Source organism: Podarcis bocagei (assembly GCF_964188305.1).
Source record: "Podarcis bocagei genome assembly, chromosome: 12".
Classification (NCBI taxonomy): domain Eukaryota; kingdom Metazoa; phylum Chordata; class Lepidosauria; order Squamata; family Lacertidae; genus Podarcis; species Podarcis bocagei.
In genome coordinates, this window is record NC_138137.1 from 21581355 (window position 1) to 21603895 (window position 22541).

General features: G+C 43.8%; 1 protein-coding gene across 2 annotated transcripts in view; it reads right to left on the bottom strand.

The window, feature by feature from the left end:
* The window catches only part of KCNH8 (potassium voltage-gated channel subfamily H member 8), a 168818-nt gene that overhangs the window by 75789 nt on the left and 70488 nt on the right, over positions 1-22541 (bottom strand). For both annotated transcript variants that reach the window (XM_081164401.1, XM_081164400.1), the window contains exon 3: positions 15802-15933. In XM_081164401.1, coding sequence (XP_081020527.1) covers positions 15802-15933 — 132 coding nt within the window. The remainder of the gene's footprint in view (positions 1-15801; positions 15934-22541) is intronic.

Sequence of the window (22541 nt, forward strand, 5' to 3'; positions counted from 1 at the left end):
GAATCATATCAATGTGTAAAACACTGTGACTGCAAGAGTTCAGTTATCTGCGCAGTAGGCACCAAGGAACTCAATGTGAGTTGGGCTGTGAATTGCCTATTGCCCATTAATCAACACAGAGGATATGCCAACTCTGTCCACATCATCTGTGATGCTCCTCTATTTGAACACCTGGCGGGACCCTCAATGTCGCAGAAGGGGTCTGAAAACACATTACTTGCCTTGAAAACAAATGCTGTGGATCGGAATAAATGTGTATAGAAACAATTTATACCACACTAACAGTGCAATCCTGTAATACAGAGTTTCCCAAACTTTTCATGTTGGTGACATGTTTTTTAGACATGCAAAAGCAAAGCGGAGATTAAACTAACCCTTTTCCAGCCCTGGGAAGAGCACAGGGAGTGTTCGTGTGACATACAGTGGTGCCCCGCAAGACGAATGCCTCGCAAGACGGAAAACTCGCTAGACGAAAGAGTTTTCCGTTTTGGAGGTGCTTCGCAAAACGAATTTCCTATGGGCTTGCTTCGCAAGACGACAATGTCTTGCGAGTTCCTGCTGGTTTTTTCCCCTCCCCCCCTTTTTCTAAGCCGCTAAGCAGCTTATCAGCTGATCCGATTAGCAGATAAGCCGCTAAAAGCTGCTAATAGCGCTAATAGCGCTAATTCGCTAATCCTTCAATGGGCTTGCTTCGCAAGACGAAAAAACCGCTAGACGAAGAGAATCACAGAACGGATTCTTTTCGTCTTGCGAGGCACCACTGTACCTACATATTGCATCTGACACACTAACGTATTGTAACACACAGTTTGAAAAGCTCTGCTGTAATATGTCTATTCCAAAGCAAGTCTCATTGAGTTCAACACGACTTGCTCCCAGGGAAGTGGATACAGAACTTCAGCCTTAAGAATATATATCTGTTCACACACTGATTGTGTGTAATTATTACATTAATTGATTTATTTGATTTGCTGCTCACAATTCCAACTTTAGCATCTCATGAAGTAGGTAATCACCTACAAATGTCCAGGCTTGTTCAATAAAAGCATTTCAGGTACAATGGGAACAATTTGGTGATTATTATTTTTAATGAAGTCTTGCACCCTTTCCTCAAGTAATTGTAAACTTAAACTTGTTGCTAGAAATGAGAAAAGGAATTTGGGGAGCTTCAAACTAAGCTGTCCATCAAGCAAGCGTAATTAAAATCAATGCCAAATATACAGATGAGGTGAGGAAAACCCAATTAGCACAGCAAGAAATCAGCAATAGATAAAAAGTGCATCTTGACGTCTGCACAAAAGAAAACAGCGAGACTTGATGCCTACATGATTGATGTGAAGGCTTAAATGGAAAGCAAGTCCATTAATGAGGCAACACAGAGGGGCAATCACCTCTCCCTAAAATGATTCTGGACATGTTTTGTTCACCCTGCAGAGCTGGCTAAGGAGCCTTTTTTTAACACTGCTGTGAAACCCCCAAAGGCTTTTCTAGCATCATGCCATCTACTTGAATGCACTGGTTTTTATTTTTACAGCTTTTTTTTGCATTAGAATGAACACCATAATCTTCAAATCATTATAAGCCACTGCTAAATACAAGGTATTTGGATGGAATTCTCACATTGGAGAAAGCACCAGCACACTCTTCCTGAATTCACACATTTTATTAACTTTCAGGGCCACTCAGAGATTAAGAAGAGAGGCCACATTCTATCAGAATCACCCCTAACCAATGCCTTTCTTCTCTTTTTTAAAATAATTTTTTATTGGTTTTTCCACTTTTATAAAGACAAAACACACACAGAAAAGACACAGACAAAAACATGCATAAATTCTGAAAATCCTAGTTTCCTAACCCTATTTCCAGACTTCCCCCCACCCCCCCTCGTGCATCCCAATTCCCAAGATTGTGTCAGCAATTTGGTGTTTCTCCTCTTAACCATCTTATCACCTTTTTTATAAAGAAATATAGATTTTTCCTAAGTTGGACTCAAATTCTCTTCCGTCGATTTCTCATTTTGTCTTAATTAAAAGTCATATTAACTAAACCTAAAGGTCTTGAGTGTTTTTAAGATTCTCTTCTTCCCTCCCTCCCATCCCCGGTTTTTGTCCCTTCCCATACATATCCAGAATAGCAGTTCTTAGCCTGGGTTCCTCACGTCCGAGGCTTTCAAGTCTCTTTCAGTCCCTCTCCGCCGATCTTGTTGGTAGTCCTTTATGTCGGTCATCAAGTCTGGAAAAAGCTCTTTCGCCATCAAACCATATTCTCTTCCCACAAGGACATTTGAAAGCCACTGCTGAAAGGTTTCCACAAATCCTGCATCCTCAAAGTCAAAGTCAGGATGGAGGCCCCCATCATATTTCTTTGTTTTAAGTTCCTGTGTTCCATAAACTCCCGGGGCCTCCTCCTTCATCTTCTTCTTCTTTCGCAGACTTGTGGTAGGTGTAATCCAAAAATCTCCTTGCTTGTGTTCCACAGATGTCGGCTTTTGGTTATTACTTCCCAGCTTTACTTTCTCTTTTTCTTGTTTAGTCTCTTCCACCTTTTCAGATATCAGTTCCCATTCAGCTGTGGATTCTTTCTCATTCAGGTCCTCAATACAAACAGCAGAGCTGCCTGTTCCAGAAGTCAAGGTCATAAGTTGTTTATTCATAGCTAAGCTCTGCTCTTGTAAAGTTCCCACCAATTGAAACATCCTTTCGATTTCCACTAGTAACTTTCCATCCACAGCCATTGTATCCATTGTAGTTTCACAGAATTCCCCCTAGGGGGAATCTGGTTACTTATTAGTCTTTTCTCCAACAATCATTTAACTTATTTTTATTACTTTGTTTCCAACAATCTTGATTCAATTGTAACTCATCTTAGTCCAGAGGGATCTTAAGTAGCAATTTTTCCACTCTAGACTGCCCGCTTGACAGCTTTGACAGCTGTCAAACTCCGCAGCTCTTACACAGGCACAGAGACAGGACGCTCCCGGGCCCGGGAGGGGGGGTTGTTTAAAGCAAAAGAAGGCTTCCCAGTCTCCACTCTCCAGCTCAAAATTACCTTTAACTAAATCTTAGAAGTTAGTGTCCTTTTTAACTCACCCCTCCAAGGGTAGGCTCTCCAGCTTAGCACTTTGTCGTTGCTTAGATCGTCTGCAAGGGGGGGGGGTGCGGACTTCCTTTTAGCACACCCCCCGGTCGTCTCCAATTCAGGGCAATGTTTTTAAAATCCAATTCCGTCTTACTCACGGGTTCTTTCTTTTCAGTCCAAATTTCAAGGAAGGAAGTCAGCGCTCTCTGGTCATGGCTCGCGGCTTCACTCCACCGAGGTAGCGATCAACTCTCAGTGCCACGCCGCCCTCCGTATCCTCTCCGCAGCCTTTAAAAAGGCTCTTCGTGGATCGGGGGGCGCTTAAGGCACCCGCCGAGTCAGGCTTCCGCGTCTGCGGTTTTTAAGGGTCCCCGCGTCGCCGGCGCGGCAAAGACCCGTCCTCGGTTGAGCCGATTCCCTCCGCAGCTCGGAGGGAATCCGCCATTTCCGAATCGCGCCAACCCGGAAGTCCCAATGCCTTTCTTCTCTTTCCTCGAAAGCATCCAGAAAAGGAATTCACTAACTTCCATAGGCAGCTTATTTCATTGCTGAAAGAAACAAAGAATTACAAATCATAGGAATCCAATGTAATTTACACTGGGGTAAAATTTGCTGGCTTGCTGGGTCCAGAAGATGATAAATTCTTCTTGAGATAAATGTCTTCTTGAGAGACCAAATGCTTTGGCTGCCTCTAAACAAAAACCTGCTCCGGAACCAGAAGATATTAGTAATTATCAGCCAGTTGCTAACGGACAAGGTGTTTGAAAGGCTGGTCCAGGCATTCTTTGGATGAGCCTGAGTTTCCAGATCCATTTCAACGGAGGGAGGGGTTTCAAGCAATCCCAGAAGACTCCTTCTCAGATCCTTGGCATTATGCCATGGGGTCTGTAGGGTTCCATTTGGTCCGCCGTGCTACTTAACATTTGCATGAAATCACTGAGAAAGGCCATGCAAAGATCTGGGGTGAAGTGTTATGAATAAGTGGATGACACTTAACTCTATTACTCGTTTTCATCAAATTGAAGGTAAAGCAGCAGGAGTGCTAAATCAATGCCATCAATGCCAGGCTAAAGTAATGTTGAAGGACACAGTGGCAATCCTGCACTAGCTAGCGTTGAACTCCCCCAGAAGAAGCAGGTCCATAGCCTGGGAAATGGTCCTTAATCTAAAAAAATTCCTTCCAGAAGCACCTTAAAGACCAACTAAGTTAGTTCTTGGTATGAGCTTTCGTGTGCATGCACACTTCTTCAGAAGTGACTATGGCAGACCAACACGGCTACCTATCTGTAACTGGAACCATGGAAGGTCCTTAATCTGTCACTGTTACCAGCACGTAAGTTGCTTCTGTGGTTAAAGGCCATGGAAGGCTGACTAATTGTTGGAAGGAGAGAAACAGAATGGAATATCCAGTGCTTTCTTTCCTTTTAAAAAATGCTTAGGGGTACTCTCATTTTCCTACTCATATTGAAATACTACCTCTCCATGAGGCCAAACTTAGATTCACAAAATGTTTAGGGATATGCGTACCCTTGCGTACCCCTCAGAAAAAAGCACTAGGAATATCCTAGAAGCAGGCAGGGTTCCAGCCAGTCAGCTGGAACAGGAACACTTTATGCAGCAACATTTTCTTGTAACTCCCACCTGTAATGATACAAATAGTCACTGGAATAACACAGTGAAGGAACCTAGACATAATTCTGTGATTTATGCCGCAGCAATCAGCTAGAGCTATACAAGAGAGGAAAAAGAGGGATTTAACAGTATTTCCAGAAAGCCACATTTATGCAGAAAACAAGTGAAGAATGCCTCTAATATATCTCAGGCAGATATGATTAAATAAAGAGCATTGCACCGCAGACTACAAAAACTAGGGCAGCTTATCTCTGCATTACTCAAAACAAATGGTTTAAGGGGCAGGCCAGGTGTCAGGGAAATCTGAAACTGATATAAATCTGATATAAAATCTTATACAACAGTTGGGAAAAATGGTGGCATATTTTTGAGCTAGTTTGCAACAGTGTGCATCTAATAAGGTAAAGGTAAAGGGACCCCTGACTGTTAGGTCCAGTCATGGCCGACTCTGGGGTTGCGGCACTCATCTCGCTTTATTGGCCGAGGGAGCCGGCGTACAGCTTCCGGGTCATGTGGCCAGCATGACTAAGCCGCTTCTGGTGAACCAGAGCAGTGCACGGAAGCGCCGCTTACCTTCCTGCCAGAGCGGTACCTATTTATCTACTTGCACTTTGACATGCTTTCGAACTGCTAGGTTGGCAGGAGCTGGGACCGAGCAACTGGAGCTCACCCCTTCGCAGGGATTCGAACCGCCGACCTTCTGATCGGCAAGTCCTAGGCTCAGTGGTTTAACCCACAGCGCCACCTAATAGTTTTCTTGATTTAGGTGGCAGCCATAAATATTAAGTCAAAACAGAAAACATGCTTCACACACACACACACACACACACACCAGACATTGTCACCAGAGGCTTCCGTCTCAACCATGAAGGGAGGTCCTGGAAAATGAATGTGTACAGAATGCCACCCTCTCCTCTGCTTATTTATGTTCATTTAGTCCACATATTAAGTCTAAAAAGAGATAGCTTATACTTGTGGTTCTTGGATACAATCTCAGGGCTGCCACCTAAATCATAATGTCCTGCTTCTGGAGGCATCTGATTGCCCGTGGTTAGCAGGACTGGCCTAAAACCTTTTGGTGCCTGAAGCGAAGTACAAGACGCGGCTCCTCTAATTCTACTTACAGAAGAATACTCCAGGACCAACAGTTGAATCTTACTTCAGTACCAAACCTTGAAGCAGCAAGCCAGATTAGGGTGGCCAGAAGATACCATGTGGTGCCAAAGGGCAATGGCTGGTGGCTCAGTAGGAATAGCTGAGATTGCTACTGCTGATCCTAAGCATCTGCTACCTGAGGTGGTTGCTTCACATAGCCTAATGGTAGACTTGGCTTGGATTATTAGAGGAGAATGTGCTGGACTGATTCACCTAGGAAAATTCCTGTGCTTTTTGAGGAGATTTCACCCCTCCCATTGCAAGAATCTGCTGATTTTCCAGAGAGGAGGGGGCAGATTGTGCTTGCTACTTATTCCGCTCCAGGCTCACTTCAGAGGGGAGATTGAGTGTTATCTCTGTGTAGATAAGGTCGCTGCAGCAGCTGTAACACTCAGTGCAGTCCAGCATCTCCATTTGTATATAGTTTGTATAGTACAGGAGCTGTTAGTGAATAAAAGAAGATATTCTTCAGCACTGTCGTCTGAGTGATTTATGCTCTGCTATACTCTGCTGGGCACGGCTGTCTTCTGGAAGTGAGTTCGGTGCTCACAGCTCTGAGTTGTGAGTCCACAGCACTTAGACCTGTTCCTGCAGAAGAAGGTCTCTGGAAGTACTACGCCAGCTCGCCTGGCCCAGTCGGGGCTGAAGTGGTTGACCCCAGTCGGTGGCACTGGCTCAAGGGCGATGCTGACACTTTTATCACAGATTTGACCCAAGTTCTATTGTGAAAACATAGGTGCAGGTGGCACAATGGATTCTGATTAGATAAAGCATCGCTGATGTGGCTCTCAATAGGGTATGTGAGGCCCAAGTGGATCTGGGTCAAGTCTGAAGACTTAACCAAACAGCGGGAAGAATCCTTACCCTAGAGCACAGATGAGGAATCTGTGATGCTACAGATGTTGTTGGACTCCAACAACTCCCGGCCACTTGAATACCAGAGGTGTCCTATCCATGCCTTAGAATAAGAACCAAACCTCACCCATATCCAGAAAAGTGCACTAAAATGTAGTCTTTTAAAAAAATAATAATGCTGTGTGAGGGTTCAAACCCTACCAATGTGAGTGCAGTCAGAACTGAATGACAAACAAGGTCTTGAGTTTCTTTTGAAACATCAACATGGAGGCTTGCAAATAGACTTCTCAGTAGGCTATTCTAGATTTGCATGGCCTTATTGAAAAGGCCCTGCTGTTATCAGTAAATTTTCCAGAAACATGTGCAACATGGTCCCATTGAGTTCAATGCTGTTTAATCCTAGGGGGAAAGGGTATAGGGTTGCAGCTCAAGTTTGTTGCTTCACTGATTTCAGTGGGAACTTGGTACCACGAACATAGGGCTCGTCCACTGTTCTGCTTGTTCTATGCCCCAAAAGCACATATCTGAGAGGTTTCCACTTTTCTTGTGGGTCTGAGCGGTTTTTCATTGGTCTTGCCGCTTTCCTCAGGAAAACCAACTGCTTATCGCTGAATTGGAACAAACATCAATTTGCAGAAAAATCTAGAGATGTTTGTTCCAATTCAGTGGTAAACGGCAAGTTTTCCTGAGGGGAAGTGACAGGAAAAGCGAAAGTGTGTACAATCTCTTCGTCTAGATGCAACTCAATACTTTGGTAGATATTATGCTTTACTTTTATTGTATTTTAGTGGGTAGTCTGCTGCCCTGCTCCTGCTGCCCGGAGCGCGGGGCGCGCTGAAGCAGAACGCTCCACGCTTCGGGCAGACATACACAGCCTGGGGAACCCAGCGAGAGTTCCCGCAGGGTTCCCTAGGCTGCGGATAGCAGCCTGCTGCCTGGAGCGCGGGGCACGCTGAAGCAGAACGCTCCGCGCTTCGGGCAGATATCCACAGCCTAGGGAGCCTCTCCCTAGGCTGCGGATAGCAGCCTGCTGCCTGGAGCATGGGGCACGCTGAAGCAGAGCGCCCCGTGCTTTGGGCAGACATCCACAGCCTGGGGAGCCCTGCGGGAGTTCCCGCAGGGCTCCCTAGGCTGCGGATAGCAGCCTGCTTCCTGGAGCGCGGGGCACGCTGAAGCAGAACGCTCCACGCTTCGGGCAGACATCCGCAGCCTGGGGAACCCAGCGAGAGTTCCCGCAGGGCTCCCTAGGCTGCGGATAGCAGTCTGCTGCCCGGAGCGTGGGGCACGCTGAAGCAGAACGCACCGTGCTTCGGGCAGATCTCCGCAGCCTGACGAGCCCTGCGGGAGTTCCCCCAGGGCTCCCTAGGCTGTGGATAGCAGCCTGCTTCCCGGAGCGCGGGAAATAGAGCGCCCCGCGCTTCGGGCAGATATCCTTTTCTCCTCTAAAAACTACGGTAGGTGCATTTTTAAAAGCTCGGGCTTCCCCCGTGGCTTGGGGGGGGGATAAAATTTTTTTTCTTTATTTCCCCGCCAAAAAACTAGGTGTGTCCTATGGGCCGGTGCATCCTATAGGGCAAAAAATACGGTATATTTTTATATGTGTTGGAAGCCACCCAGAGTAGCTGGGGAAACCCACCCAGATGGGTGGGGTATAAATAAAATAAATCATCATCATCACCATCACCATCGTTGTCATCATCATCCTAAATACCATCCCTCAAACCCAAACAAATACAAACCAAGTTTTGGAAAGATGTTTGGAAATGTATTGGTAGAAATAATGAAACTAAACTTAACGTACAGGGGACTTTATTGCTTATGAGGATCAGGCAATGCTGATCCAAGCTGATTCTGGGTTTATCATCTAGTTCAAACTTCTCAGCTCGGACTCCTGCCTCCCAAAAAAACCTATGGCTCAGCTCTGACACAAGCTCCTGAGATCGATCACACCTTTTAAACTCTATTAAATCCTTAATGGATTGAAAAAATCCACCCCCGAAATTGAGATTCTCGGCATTCCCATTACTGAAATTTGCACCAAGCTCAACTTTCTGCCCCATTCTAAACCTCTGCCCAACATTCCAAATTTTGTGAAAACCTGGACCTCAGAAGCTCAAAAGAAAACCTAAGCCAAATAAAAGCACAGGCCAACATACTGTTGCATTATTTACAGTACTCTATGTCCAGAATGTAGGTGTCATTGGCACATAATAGTGATTGAGAACAGATGGCTATAGAGTAGCCATGGTGATAATCATATGGCCAGAATAGTTACCAGCCTATATATCAACACCAGGCCTATATTTTATTCAGAAGATGAAATATTTGCATTGATTCTACATTCTGTCATTCTTTGAATGCTGCAGCAAAATCCTGCCATCATGCTTTCCACTGTGCAAAGAATTTCCTTTAACTTGAATGAATTTTCGCTGCACAAATGCTGCTGCAATTGAGCAGATTCTGTGTCTTTGCATACAGTTGGTTCAGCTCTTGAGTACATTCCTCTGTTTATTAAGTGACCTTTCTCATCTGAGAAAATGTATCTATCCTGCAGTGAAACTTTAGTCCCTGGAAGGTGATAAAGATTATCCATAATTCAGGAGCAAAGCCAGGCATTCAATAATAGTTATTTGTTGATTGCTTTTCTAAGAAATCTCAAATCTTATAAGTGTGCCTCACTTGTTCTCAAAGGGCTGAAGCAATGCAGGTGAGTCTATAGGCACAGATTGCCACAAATGAGATCTTCCATAGTGGTGCAGGTTTGGAAAGAATCTGCCACAATAATTGGGTGAACAAGTCTTTATAAAAACCTGTGCCACAGAGGCTAAGCATCTTTCCAAGAACTTCATAATCAGCATGAACTGGCGAACCCATGCAATTTATTGTCCAAGATGTGCAGAAGTTCACCTATGAATGTCAGTTGCTGGGGAACAACAGTAGGACAGGTCCATTACCTTTGTGCTTTATTCTTGGCTTTAGAGGGGTATCTGGTTGGCGACTTTAGGAAAGAAGATACTGGCCTTCTGGTATCAGCTTGCAGAATCCCCCTTATGTCAATAATTCTTCTTATGTAAGTAAGTGGATATGCACAACGCGGGTGGCGCTGTGGGTTAAACTACAGGTTGGTGGTTCGAATCCCCGCAATGGGGCGAGCTCCCGTTGCTCAGTCCCTGCTCCTGCCATCCTAGCAGTTCGAAAGCACGAAGTGCAAGTAGATAAATAGGTACCACTGCAGCAGGAAGGCAAATGGTGTTCTCTGGTTCGCCAGAAGTGGCTTAGTCATGCTGGCCACATGACCCAGAAGCTGTACGCTGGCTCCCTCGGCCAGTAAAGTGAGATGAGCACCGCAATCCCAGAGTCATCTGCGACTGGACCCAACAGTCAGGGGTCCCCTTGCCTTTAAGTAAGTGGATGATGGTTGCCTAAAGCTTCATCTGCTAACCTATTTATTTATAGATTATGCCCCAATCCTTTCTCAAGTACTGTCATCTCATGAACCACATTGTGTCTGTGATATCTGGGTTTGATTATTATTTTTGAGTGGGTATCTATTTAAATTAACACTAGGGATGGCAGAGAAATTTGGTTCCGTTAGGATTTTAATATGAACCTACCTACTTTGCACCTTCCAAAATAATATGTGAACAGAAAATAGCTTTCCTTCAATATTTACTCTTCTCCAGATTTTGTGATAAGGTGTTCTAAAATGTGGATATTAGGGGAAAGTGTGCATCAAAATGCATATATCAGTGAAATAACATAGTGTTTTATATTAGGATAAATTGGTTGCGGGATACGGGTGGCGCTGTGGGTTAAACCACAGAGCCTAGGACTTGCCGATCAGAAGGTCGGCGGTTCAAATCCCCGCAACAGGGTGAGCTCCTGTTGTTCGGTCCCAGCTTCTGCCAACCTAGCAGTTCAAAAGCACATCAAAGTGCAAGTAGATAAATAGGTACCGCTCTGGCGGGAAGGTAAACAGCGTTTCCATGCGCTGCTCTGGTTCGCCAGAAGCGGCTTAGTCATGCTGGTCACATGACCCGGAAGCTGTCTGTGGACAAATGCTGGCTCCCTCGGCCAATAAAGCGAGATGAGCGCCGCAACCCCAGAGTCGGTCACGACTGGACCTAATGGTCAGGGGTCCCTTTACCTTTACTAAATTGGTTGCAAAAAGGTGGATATCAGGCAAATTGCATATAAAATGTGTATATTAGGAGAAATTTGCATTAAAATGCGTTAACGTTTTTATTAGGATTTTTATTTTTATTTTTACTATGAGGAATGGTGGATATTTTTGAACACTGTGGGTAAAAGAGTGGGCAATTACTAGAGGAATGTCAGCAATAAGTAGAAAGGCCCAGGAAGGGAAGGGAAGGGAAGCCAGGGATCCTAGGCAAGATGAGAGATGGTGATGTATAGGTGGTCTAGGATGCAAGGCATGATATGTCTATTTCCACATTTACTTGCTCTTTTCAGTCTGGCCCACACAAACATATAAACAGCAGGCTAAATTAGATCAAGGAAAGATGTTCCCAGTGTTCATCTATAAGATCAGGAAGTAATTAATACATTTGGTGATTCAGCTAAGATTACTTTAAATGTGAACACAGTTGACAAAGACGTAACCAGTATTAGAATCTTTCCTATGCATTACTCAACATAATGCAAGGGACTGAAATAACCCTTGCCAGGCGGTGACTGCTAAACTTTCATTTGATTCTTTGAAAGCAAAACAGTTTTTCTAAAATAGCACAGCACATTTTCTGCACGCTGTGGAAGAACCATCCTGTTTTGTCAGGTTATGCTAAATCTGGCGATGAATAGTGTCTCAAAGCAGTATTTGATTAGAGGATTTAAAAGGAGAGAGAGAGAGAGAGAGAGAGAGAGAGAGAGAGAGAGAGAGAAGGTTGATTGACTTTTAAATGCATGACACTGAGTGTTATGGAAAACTCTTTGTTTGGAACCTAATTAGCAGTGTAACTTGTGGATAATTGAAAAGTAATTTACTGCTTCTTGTTGAAAGTTACAAATTTAAATATCACTTGTGGAAATTTGCTGTTTCAAAATAATTGCCATGCCAATAGTGTACTGAATATATGAGCTGTTTTGTCAACTGTGTATAGACTAATATTTGTGGTGAATGTAGGGGGCCCTGCTGAGGATGTATAGCTCTACAATTCCACCTTTCTAGAATTCCGTCTCCCATTGCTGCTTTTGCAACATTCATATCATAATTGGCAACTGTTAATAATAATAATAATAATAATAATAATAATAATAATAATAATAATAATTTATTATTTGTACCCCGCCCATCTGGCTGGGTTTCCCCAGCCACTCTGGGCGGCTTCCATAGAAACCAAAAATACACTAAAATATCACATGTTAAAAACTTCCCTGAACAGGGCTGCCTTAAGATGTCTTCTGAATGTCAGGTAGTTGTTTATCACTTTGACATCTGATGGGAAGGCGTTCCACAGGGCGGGCGCCACTACCGAGAAGGCCCTCTGCCTGGTTCCCTGTAGCTTTGCTTCTTGCAATGAGGGAAGGCCCTCGGCGTTGGACCTCAGCGTCCGGGCAGAACAATGGGGGTGGAGACGCTCCTTCAGGTATACTGGACCGAGGCCGTTTAGGGCTTTAAAGGTCAGCACTAGCACTTTGAATTGTGCTTGGAAATGTACTCGGAGCCAATGTAGGTCTTTCAAGACCGGTGTTATGTGGTCTCGGAGGCTGCCCCCAGTCACCAGTCTAGCTGCCGCATTCTGGATTAGTTGTAGTTTCCGAGTCACCTTCAAAGGTAGCCCCACGTAGAGCGCATTGAAGTAGTCAAAGCGGTTAAACCCAGTTCGTCTTTTAATCTGAGTCTCAATTGCTGCTTGCGTGACTGCAAGGTGTCCAAGGGTAAGGTGAGTAAGCATTTTATAAAATTATGCATCGCATGGAGGAAATGGATGGATAAAAGTTTTCCTCCCTCTCTTATAATACTAGAATTCATGGGCACCCAACGAAGCTGAAGATGTTGGACCACAGCCACGTCTGAGTATTCCGATCAAATGATCAAAAATGACTTGAAGGCCTTTTCATAAGTTCCAGCCAAGCACACACACCAAATCTTGGCAGGACAGAAAGAAAAAGACTCTAGAGGAGCTCAACATCTAGTTATGCTTGAACAGGACGACAGTTCTGTAGAAGGCAGTTTTTTCAAGTAACATGGTCCCAAGTTATTTAGGACATTCATTAAAGGTCAAAGCATCCACCACTACCTGTCCTGTCCTGAAACTTAATTGAAAATATGGCAGACAAGTAATCAGACCCTCCCAACAGAGTGCCTTTTCCTATATTGCATACTGGTAACAGAAGTTAATTTCGTGGCTGCTGGTGACAGACGCCTGCTTAAAAGACGCCTGCTTCTTGGGAGAAAAGCAATGACAAACCTAGACAGAATCTTAAAAAGCAGAGACATCACCTTGCCAACAAAGGTCCGTATAGTTAAAGCTATGGCTTTCCCAGTAGTGATGTATGGAAGTGAGAGCTGGACCATAAAGAAGGCTGATCACTGAAGAATTGATGCTTTTGAGTTATGGTGCTGGAGGAAACTCTTGAGAGTCCCATGGACTGCAAGAAGATCAAACCTATCCATTCTTAAGGAAATCAGCCCTGAGTGCTCACTGGAAGGACAGATCCTGAAGCTGAGGCTCCAATACTTTGGCCACCTCATGAGAAGAGAAGACTCCCTGGAAAAGACCCTGATGTTGGGAAAGATGGAGGGCACAAGGAGAAGGGGATGACAGAGGACGAGATGGTTGGATAGTGTTCTCGAAGCTACCAGCATGAGTTTGACCAAACTGCGGGAGGCAGTGGAAGACAGGAGTGCCTGGCGTGCTCTGGTCCATGGGGTCACGAAGAGTCGGCCACGACTAAACGACTAAACAACAATACAAGTTCCAGAATCCCCGGTATTCAGTCAGTTTCCTGCTGGGATTTCTGGAACTTGTAGTCCTCAACCGCATCAGGTAAGGACAGATTACACTGGAATTTAGAAGTGCCCAGTGCTACTGCTTTCCCCTTTTTCAAATTTCTGGGCCTTGGGCTAGGGCAAGGTTCTGGCAGCTCATGGGATCGAGGCAAGCATAGCCCTGTAATTCACAGCAGGCTTTGTGAAAGTCTGGGTTCAGCTCAATTTTGTCCTCTTTCTTGCAGCATCACTGGTATCAGGGTTTTAGACTTGTAGGACCAGGAATCTGCAAGCCTGGTGTTGTTGTCTAGTAGCCAACTGTAAAGTTCAGTCCTTTTACAACAGTGAATATGGCAGGAGTAAATTAGGCAAAAGGTTGAAAGAGTGAGGATGATGTTTCATCAACAACTATGATGGTGTGGGAAAATAAATAGGCATAAGATTTAGACATAATGAAGAGTCTGCACCAGAATAATAATATCCACATTGGTAATCATAGCTGGCAGATTACTGTGGCAACCCTAAAAAAGTTTTTATTAACTATTATCCCCAAGGAATTATTCTCCCCAGTGTATTGCTGCTTAATGAAATCAATTTTGTCTAGCTTTTTCTTTGCTCCTAATAGAAATTCAGCAGCAGCAATAATAATAATTATAACAAAAACCCGGAAGGTACATAGTAGAACCATAAATATTTACAGAAATCTTGATAATGTGTAACTGAATTTACCTGGCTAGCATTACTCATCTGAAAAAGGCGGCTTTGGAAAACAACAATAATATTTTCTTTTCTAAACTATTCTGTAGTTCACAATTCTATCTATTTTTCCTGGGCACTCCTTGTATTTTATAAGCATGCAACTGAAAATACTGAATATTGGCAAGGGTCCAAAGAACCATTAAACTATTTTCATGAGCCCGAGGGATATTTTTGCTGCATTTCTTGAACATGGTGTTGCTGTCAGGAGCTTATCCTACTCTCGAGTAGGACCCTGGCAGATACACATGCCCGACTAGCATGTTCTCTGCCTCCTGGTCGATCGTTCAGGAGCTTCAAAAGCTTTCTTCTGCCCGAACATCACAGCGACTGATGCCAACAGACATCAGCACACTTAGGGATCCGCAGAGTCTTCACAGGTCAGATCCCGTAGAATTAATCTGAGTCTTGAAAAAGCATACAAAGTTGAAAGAGAAAGTAGGAAAGAGAATTACTCTTCTGACATCCTCGTTCAGCTCTATGGGTTTTTCAAGGGAAAATCAATAACCAGCTCATGACTAAAGGGACCGGGAGATGTGTGGGTGGTTCAGAGGCTTCATTGATGCTGCAGAAAGATGTCAAGGGCACCATAGTGCTTACAGGCACCAAGTATTTGCACCCAGGAGAATTAGGGTAGCTACCCACTTCTCCAAGGGACTGACTTGCCCCTCACATTGAGGGGGCCCTGCCTTGTGTGACATGATTTGCATGTCATACTCCCTCTGTGTGTCCCACCCCTGCCCGGCATGCAAGTGCTGCCCAGCGGCAGCGGGCAGCAGGGGGGGCGGCCCCCTCAATACTGAGGGGGGCTCAGCCCCCTACCCACAAATATTGAGGGGGCTGAAGCCCCTTCTGCCCCCTATAGTTGGTGCCTCTGTCACACTTACTCTCAGAAACAGATGGAAACTAATGCCAGCCCTCCTGGTGTCCTAAGCATGGTCTGAGGACACATGATATGGCCACATTTCTGAAGGTAAGCAAGTCTGGGTCTGCTCAGTGATGAATAGGAAACCACCTTGGAACACCATGTAAGCTTCCTTGAGTAACATGATGGGGGGGAATGTGTGATATAAATGTACTAAATATTAATTATGGTGTGATTTCAGCACGGAACTACTGCTGGACACATGTGAACTAAGCAATTGTGATACATGGAGCAGAGTCTCCTGCAATTCCAACAGTAAACAAGCAGTAAGGTTCTAATTTTCTAGGCTCAATATGGTTACAACACTGCAAATGACATAAATTCATGACATACCTTTTCCACTGAGTTAGAGCCTAGTCACTTCTATAGTAATGTACATTTTTCACTCTTGTTTCATGTCACACTTCTCTGAAAACATGTCCCCTTTTATTCTGGAAATGATACGAACCTTCTTTTTTATCTTCCAGAGAAACCTTCACTTTTGTATCCGTTATATCTTTGAAAGAGGATAGAAACAGAACTACATCGCCTTTCTCATTCTTAATAGGGACAATGTCCAATAGGCACCAAAATGAAGACCCTGTAGGGGAGGGAAAGAATATATTTAATTCAAACAGAAATCTTTTTTCTTCTTTGGTAGAAAGATATATTTAAAGAATGAAAATTACAAGTAACGCATTTTTTTAAAATACCAAACCAAAACACCCATAACTTATTTAAAGGGTCAATAGTCAGGAAATCACAGATGTTCAGCTCCTGTAAATCTCTTTGCATCATCAGCTGAAGCTCAGTAATTCTGCTTCCTCTGAAAGCAAAGCATTAATTTAAATGCAATATGCATCTACTGGGATCATTAATAGTCTAATGAAGCTTTTTTATTTTTCTTACATGGTATTTCCCTTTTAACTTGGCTTGTGTTTCCTATTTTAAAGAAATGTGCCCTCCCCCCCAGTATGTTAAGTTTGGCTTATTAACCTCCTTTATTCTCTATCAAATGCCATTACTTTAGATTATGCCATCTCTCCCTCCTTGCCCTCCCCCTGGCATTGGTTACATTCCTGGCGTCTAATGTATGACTCCACTGTTTCAAAGACATTAAAACTAATCACACTCTGCCTTAAAATAGAAACTAAAGCATAGCTCCTCAAATCTCAGCTGTTAAATACAGGCAAGTTGAAACTCATTAAATGCTTGATTTCTACACAGGAGAATATCTGATACCCCTCTGCCTACGGAAATTACTGTGATAAATGTCTTCTGTGCAGTGTGTTAATTGCACTATGGCAGCATGGCAGGATTGTTTAAGCACACTAGTTCAAAATGCATACAATTACATGTGTTTAAAGTCACTAATTTTTTCCTGAATGAGTATGATGTATTTAATGCGCTGGCTGTGATTTTTATAGTCATACTACATGCTACTACTTAACATGATAAATAGTAGCAAGTTGCCATCTACACAAATATTTTATGCAGCAGGAGGAAATGACAACACTCCCCAGTTATTTCCAGCAATATGCCTCGCCTCGTGTGTTGAGGTAAATGGAATTCACGTACCAAGGAAATCGGGTCTGAATACACAACTACTGGACATACATTTTGGAAAGTGTCTACCAAGGCAACAATAATACATCATAATAAAATGCAGTCAGGGCTCCTTGGGATTTTTCAGGGTAAAATCCCCCCTGCTTAACCTCAGGTGAGTAATTTGTGTGTTCCTGTGGTAGTCTATGCAGGGCTTTTCTTTTCAGCTGCAACCCAGTCCTGGCACCTCTCAGGTGTTCATAGTGAGTTCCGGCACCTCTTTTTCTAGAAAAAATAGCACTGGACTATGAGGATTCTGACCCAAAGAAGGAGCAACCAGCTGGTTTAGGAACACCAGTGGTGCAACCTTTGGAGGTGCTGAACTGGGACTCTGACACTGAGCTAGAGTCAGGGCCTGCTAACCAGGAGCTCCCAGGATCCATAGACACACAATTTAGCAACAAGCACTGATCCAGGTTTGCCAGTCAGAAGGTCGGTGGTTCGAAGCCCCGCGATGGGGTGAGCTCCTGTTGCTCAGTCCCTGCTCCTGCCAACCTAGCAGTTTGAAAGCACGTCAAAGCGCAAGTAGATAAATAGGTACCGCTCTGGTGGGAAGGTAAACGGCGTTTCCGTGCGCTGCTCTGGTTCGCCAGGAGCAGCTGAGTCATACTGGCCACATGACCCGGAAGCTGTACACCGGCTCCCTCAGCCAATAAAGCGAGATGAGCGCCGCAACCCCAGAGTCGGTCACGACTGGACCTAATGGTCAGGGGTCCGTTTACCTTTACACCTGGGGTTTCACATACTCCAGTGTCAGTTTTCCAGTGCAGGCAGCATGGAAGGCACGTTTCCATGCCCATTGTTCAATCTGGACACTGTGAGAAGTGAAGTTACAGGGAACCAGGCACAAGGCCTTTTTAGTTGCACCCGCCCTGTGGAATGTCCTCCTGGCAGTGCCAGATTAGGTACTGGCCTATGGGCCCTACACCTTTAGGGGCCCCATGACAACGGATCAAATAATATTGTTTTGGTTTATTTAAATTTTTGATTAGTGAAATAAACTTATTAGGAGATAATTTGCAAGCCCCCCTCTGCACCCCAATTTTGACTTCTTAGGGGCATCCACAGCATTTAATCCAGCACTGCCTCTTGGCAGATGTCAAAGAGTTAAACAACTATATAATTTCTCATAGGCATCTGAAGGCAGCTCTGCTTCAGGAAGCTTTTAATGTTTGATGCTGTGTTTGTGTGGGAAGCCAACCAGAGTGGCTTGGGCAACCCAGTCAGATGGAGAGTACAAGAAATATTATTATTATTATTTATTATTAAAGGTGGGAGCAGACAGAGAGACTATAGAGCACTAGACTTTAGGCTAGAGGATTGCTCCTAGCAACAGGGTACTCCATTGCCCATACACAAGAAGGTCTCATAGACTAGGTATAGGCAGATCCATCAGTTTATGTTTCTCTGTTTCTCATTTTTTCAAACATCAGTTCTTCACTTTTCCCTATCAGTTTGCATTTAGAACATAAGAAAATATGGAACAAACAGAAGACAAATTAGGATTCAATACCTTGGCAACGCAAACTGTTTGACCATATAATAATGATAATAAACAGAAGCAGCATTTATTTACAACTCTGAGAAGAAAACATATGGTTCTATTTTATCTTCAAAATTATTATTCCAAAAAACAACAACAATAAAAATAGACTCTTTCAACAAATCTCTTAATTTTTCTCCTCGAGTTACTTCTTGAGAAATGAGTAAATTTTAACCAGCAATGAATGAATGGATTTATTATAATCACTGACTTGTTTTACATAAATGAAACACGTAATAGTTAACACTGTTTAAATAAAACAGTCAGTTGCAGCTAAAGCAAATAAACCACCAACATTAAATTAAACTAGGACTGTAGCTAAATAAGATGCATGTTAAACTGAGCAATTCAATGTCTCCAAATTATTATTTTTCCAGTCTGGATTGTCTGTGTGGATTTCTAGTGTTCTGGAATACTCAGTTCTTGCTGCAGCAATTAATTCTAAATCATCAGTGTCAGTGTCTCTCTTTTTAAATATGCCAAAAGAGTTATCTTCAAATGAAGCAGAAATGTCACATCCTGCCATTTCTTTAATTTTATTTAGAGCTCCTCTCTAACCATAGCAGGTGGTGAGGCTGCCCTGCTCGCACCTTGGGAATATGGCGGGTTGCTGGCACCAACCGAGAGGGGAAGGTATGAGGCAGTGGGAGGTCAGGGTGGGGCTGGCGCTGCATGGAAACCAATCCAATGCTTTTAATGTCACATCTGCACTACTCCATGCTGAGATCTCTTTAGAAATGCATACCATATTTTTCCATCTATAAGACGCCCCCATGTATAAGACGCCCCCTATTTTTGAGGACTCCAATTTAAGAAAATGGGGGGGGGGGAGATATTATCCGTGTTATAAGACAAGCCCAGATTTTGAACATTATTTTAAGTAAAAAAACAGTCTTATACACGGAAAAGTATGGTATTTATAAAAAGTAAGGTTCATGAAAAGTTTTAAATTTAATAAAATGCTCACAGATGTTTTGATGGATGAAAGGGCATTAGGATCGTGTATTGATCTTTTTTGAAACCAACCTTAATTTGGCAACATTTCCTATATTCTTGTTTTATCTGTGCTGCAATATCAATTGGGAAAGCATGTGTCCTCAAGCCGTGTGCCAGATCACAATTCAAGGCACTGATTTTTTAAATTATTATTTAATATTATTCATAGCATGATGAACTTGCAGCAATAGTATTAATAAAATAATACAGAACATACATGCTAAATATAAGCCAACATCAATGACGTAAGAGAGAGAAGATACCAGATTCACCGACAAGCTGAAATCAGATTAAACCTCTGAGGTACTAGCTGAAAAAAATCAATAACTTTGAGTACTTGTTGAATGGTGGAAGTCAGAGACCTTCACATTGTCATTGTTTTCACATCCAGTGGCTATGGCATTTCAAAGGTGGGGGGGAGTTATTGTTTTTTAGAAAGCTTTTCACAATAAATAACTTCCTTTGCCTCAGCTAATACACACAAAGGGCACTGCCTCTGTCAATAATCACTGTCTTACTAAGATCTCCTTCATAGATTTATATTTATGCATTCTGTTTATTGCCCTTAGCTACTTTCTGGGAAGAGAGAGATCTCACCCCATGTTTGCAGTAAGATCCTAATGTTAAAAAAAACCCGCTTGAACATCCTCAGGCCTGTGAACTCAGTAAGGGTTAAACGAGACAGGAGCTGCTGGATTTAATATTGTACAATGTCACAATATTTCTTTTGTATCAAAATTCAACCAACACAGAATCCTTTTCAAACCAGGTGAGCACAAGCCCTTGAAGCCAAACTTATGGAGGCCACACACCAGCCAGCCGTGGTCAAAGACAGCAGCAAAGTGGGCACATCAACAAAATTTACTTCCACATCCCTCTCTATCCTCCAGCCAGGCAAATAGGAAGCACGATGTCAGGCTGCAGGGAATTGGATCCCTCCCCCAGAGGCAGTAAATAAGCAGATCAAACAAAAGGAGTGTTCTTACCAGTTAGTTTCTTTAATAATCCCCATTAATCTACATCACTCCTACGTTGGGTAATCTGAGCTTGCTGCTGAGCTCTATGTTCTATCATTCTCAATGCCCATCTAGTCTTAGGCGAAGGTGGGTCAGGAATGCTGTCCAAGGACACTGAATCTGCCAACTGTCTCTCTCAGCCAGTGTGGTGTAGTGGTTAAGAGCGGTAGTCACGTAATCTGGGGAACCGGGTTCGTGTCTCCACTCCTCCACATGCAGCTGCTGGGTGACCTTGGGCCAGTCACACTTCTGTGAAGTCTCTCAGCCCCACTCACTTCACAGAGTGTTTGTTGTGGGGGAGGAAGGGAAAGGAGAATGTTAGCCGCTTTGAGACTCCTTAAAGGGAGTGAAAGGCGGGATATCAAATCCAAACTCTTCTTCTTCTCCTGGTGTTTCCTCTTCTAGCTGTTCCTCACCCAGTATTTCCCAGCTTTCCCCCTCTGGACTATGCCCCTCTGCAAACCACTGTTCTAAATCAGTACTGTCCTCCTGCCCTAGGGATGGTTTAGTAGAAGGGGGGCAGCCCCACCATTCCTCCCCAGTCCAGCCCCTGACACATGATTAGAGTTTGAGGATGTATTTGTAGCCAGGCAAAAACACTCAAGGATGCCAATGAGGGTTTGGCCTGAGGATAAGGGGTGTGTCCTGAGGAAGGGTATTCCCAAGAGCCAGGCAGAGAGGCCTGGAAATAACCCTTGGTTTCAGTAGCAGATTTCATCCTCAGCTAAATCTCCCACCCTCTCCTTCTGCATCAGACCATAGTGAACATAGAGTAGGAAGTGAGAGATCCCACCTCCTCTTCACTGCCTGCAACACATGGAAAAATCAGGAAGAGTTTTCCCTTCAAGACAGGGATCAGGAAGAGGATGGTTAACTTCGGTTGGTGCCATAGAACATTTAAGATCACACCAGGATGTGGCAGGTTAGGTTTCCTCAACATGACATTCAATACATTGAATTTCTGCCTGCTAACGTTCTGGGGATGAAGCTCCTAAAGGTGAATTGTAGCAACAGTGACATTTTACACAGAAGAAGCTGAAAGCTGGCTGCGGTAGTCATCTTTGCCACATGAAGTTCATAATGGGATTTTACCGCATGGTGAGGAATTACATGCTTAGAGAGTATTATTCTTCCAGATTTAGCAGATGAAACTGCACAGTCATATCATCCAGCCAGAAATTGTTCAATAAAAGGAATGTGAGTAACTCTCAACTTGTAAGTTATCAGGTTGTATTTGCTGCTTTTAATACTGCATGTAACCACAGAAGCCCAATTCATTCTTTCTTTCTCCCCCCCTCAATCTCTCTCTCTCTCTCTCTCTCTCTCTCTCTCTCTCTCTCTCTCACACACACACACACACACACACAAAATGCAGAAGGCTAAAGTGAGCAAGGGGAGGAAGGCTGTAACTTTTGATCTCATTGTCGCCATGACTCCAACCCAAGCATGCTTACACTTTGCTAACTCTCTCCCTCTGATTTACACACATTTGGCAATCATCTGACATGGCTGGGCTGCTGGCTGTACCCCCATAAGCTCTTCCATGGGCTTTAATAGGGCTTAATAAATGGAAATTAGTGATGTATGGAAGTGAGAGCTGGACCATAAAGAAGGCTGATCGCCGAAGAATTGATGCGTTTGAATTATGGTGCTGGAGGAGACTCTTGAGAGTCCCATGGACTGCAAGAAGATCAAACCTCTCCATTCTGAAGGAAATCAGCCCTGAGTGATCACTGGAAGGACAGATCGTGAAGCTGAGGCTCCAGTACTTTGGCCACCTCATGAGAAGAGAAGACTCTCTGGAAAAGGCCCTGATGTTAGGAAAGATTGAGGGCACAAGGAGAAGGGGACGACAGAGGACAAGATGGTTGGACAGTGTTCTCGAAGCTACCAGCATGAGTTTGACCAAACTGCAGGAGGCAGTGGAAGACAGGAGTGCCTGGCGTGCTCTGGTCCATGGGGTTACAAAAACTTGGACACGACTAAACAACAACAGATGGAAATACCTTTGTTGCTTTTGGAAGGGCTGATACATATACAGCAACTAAT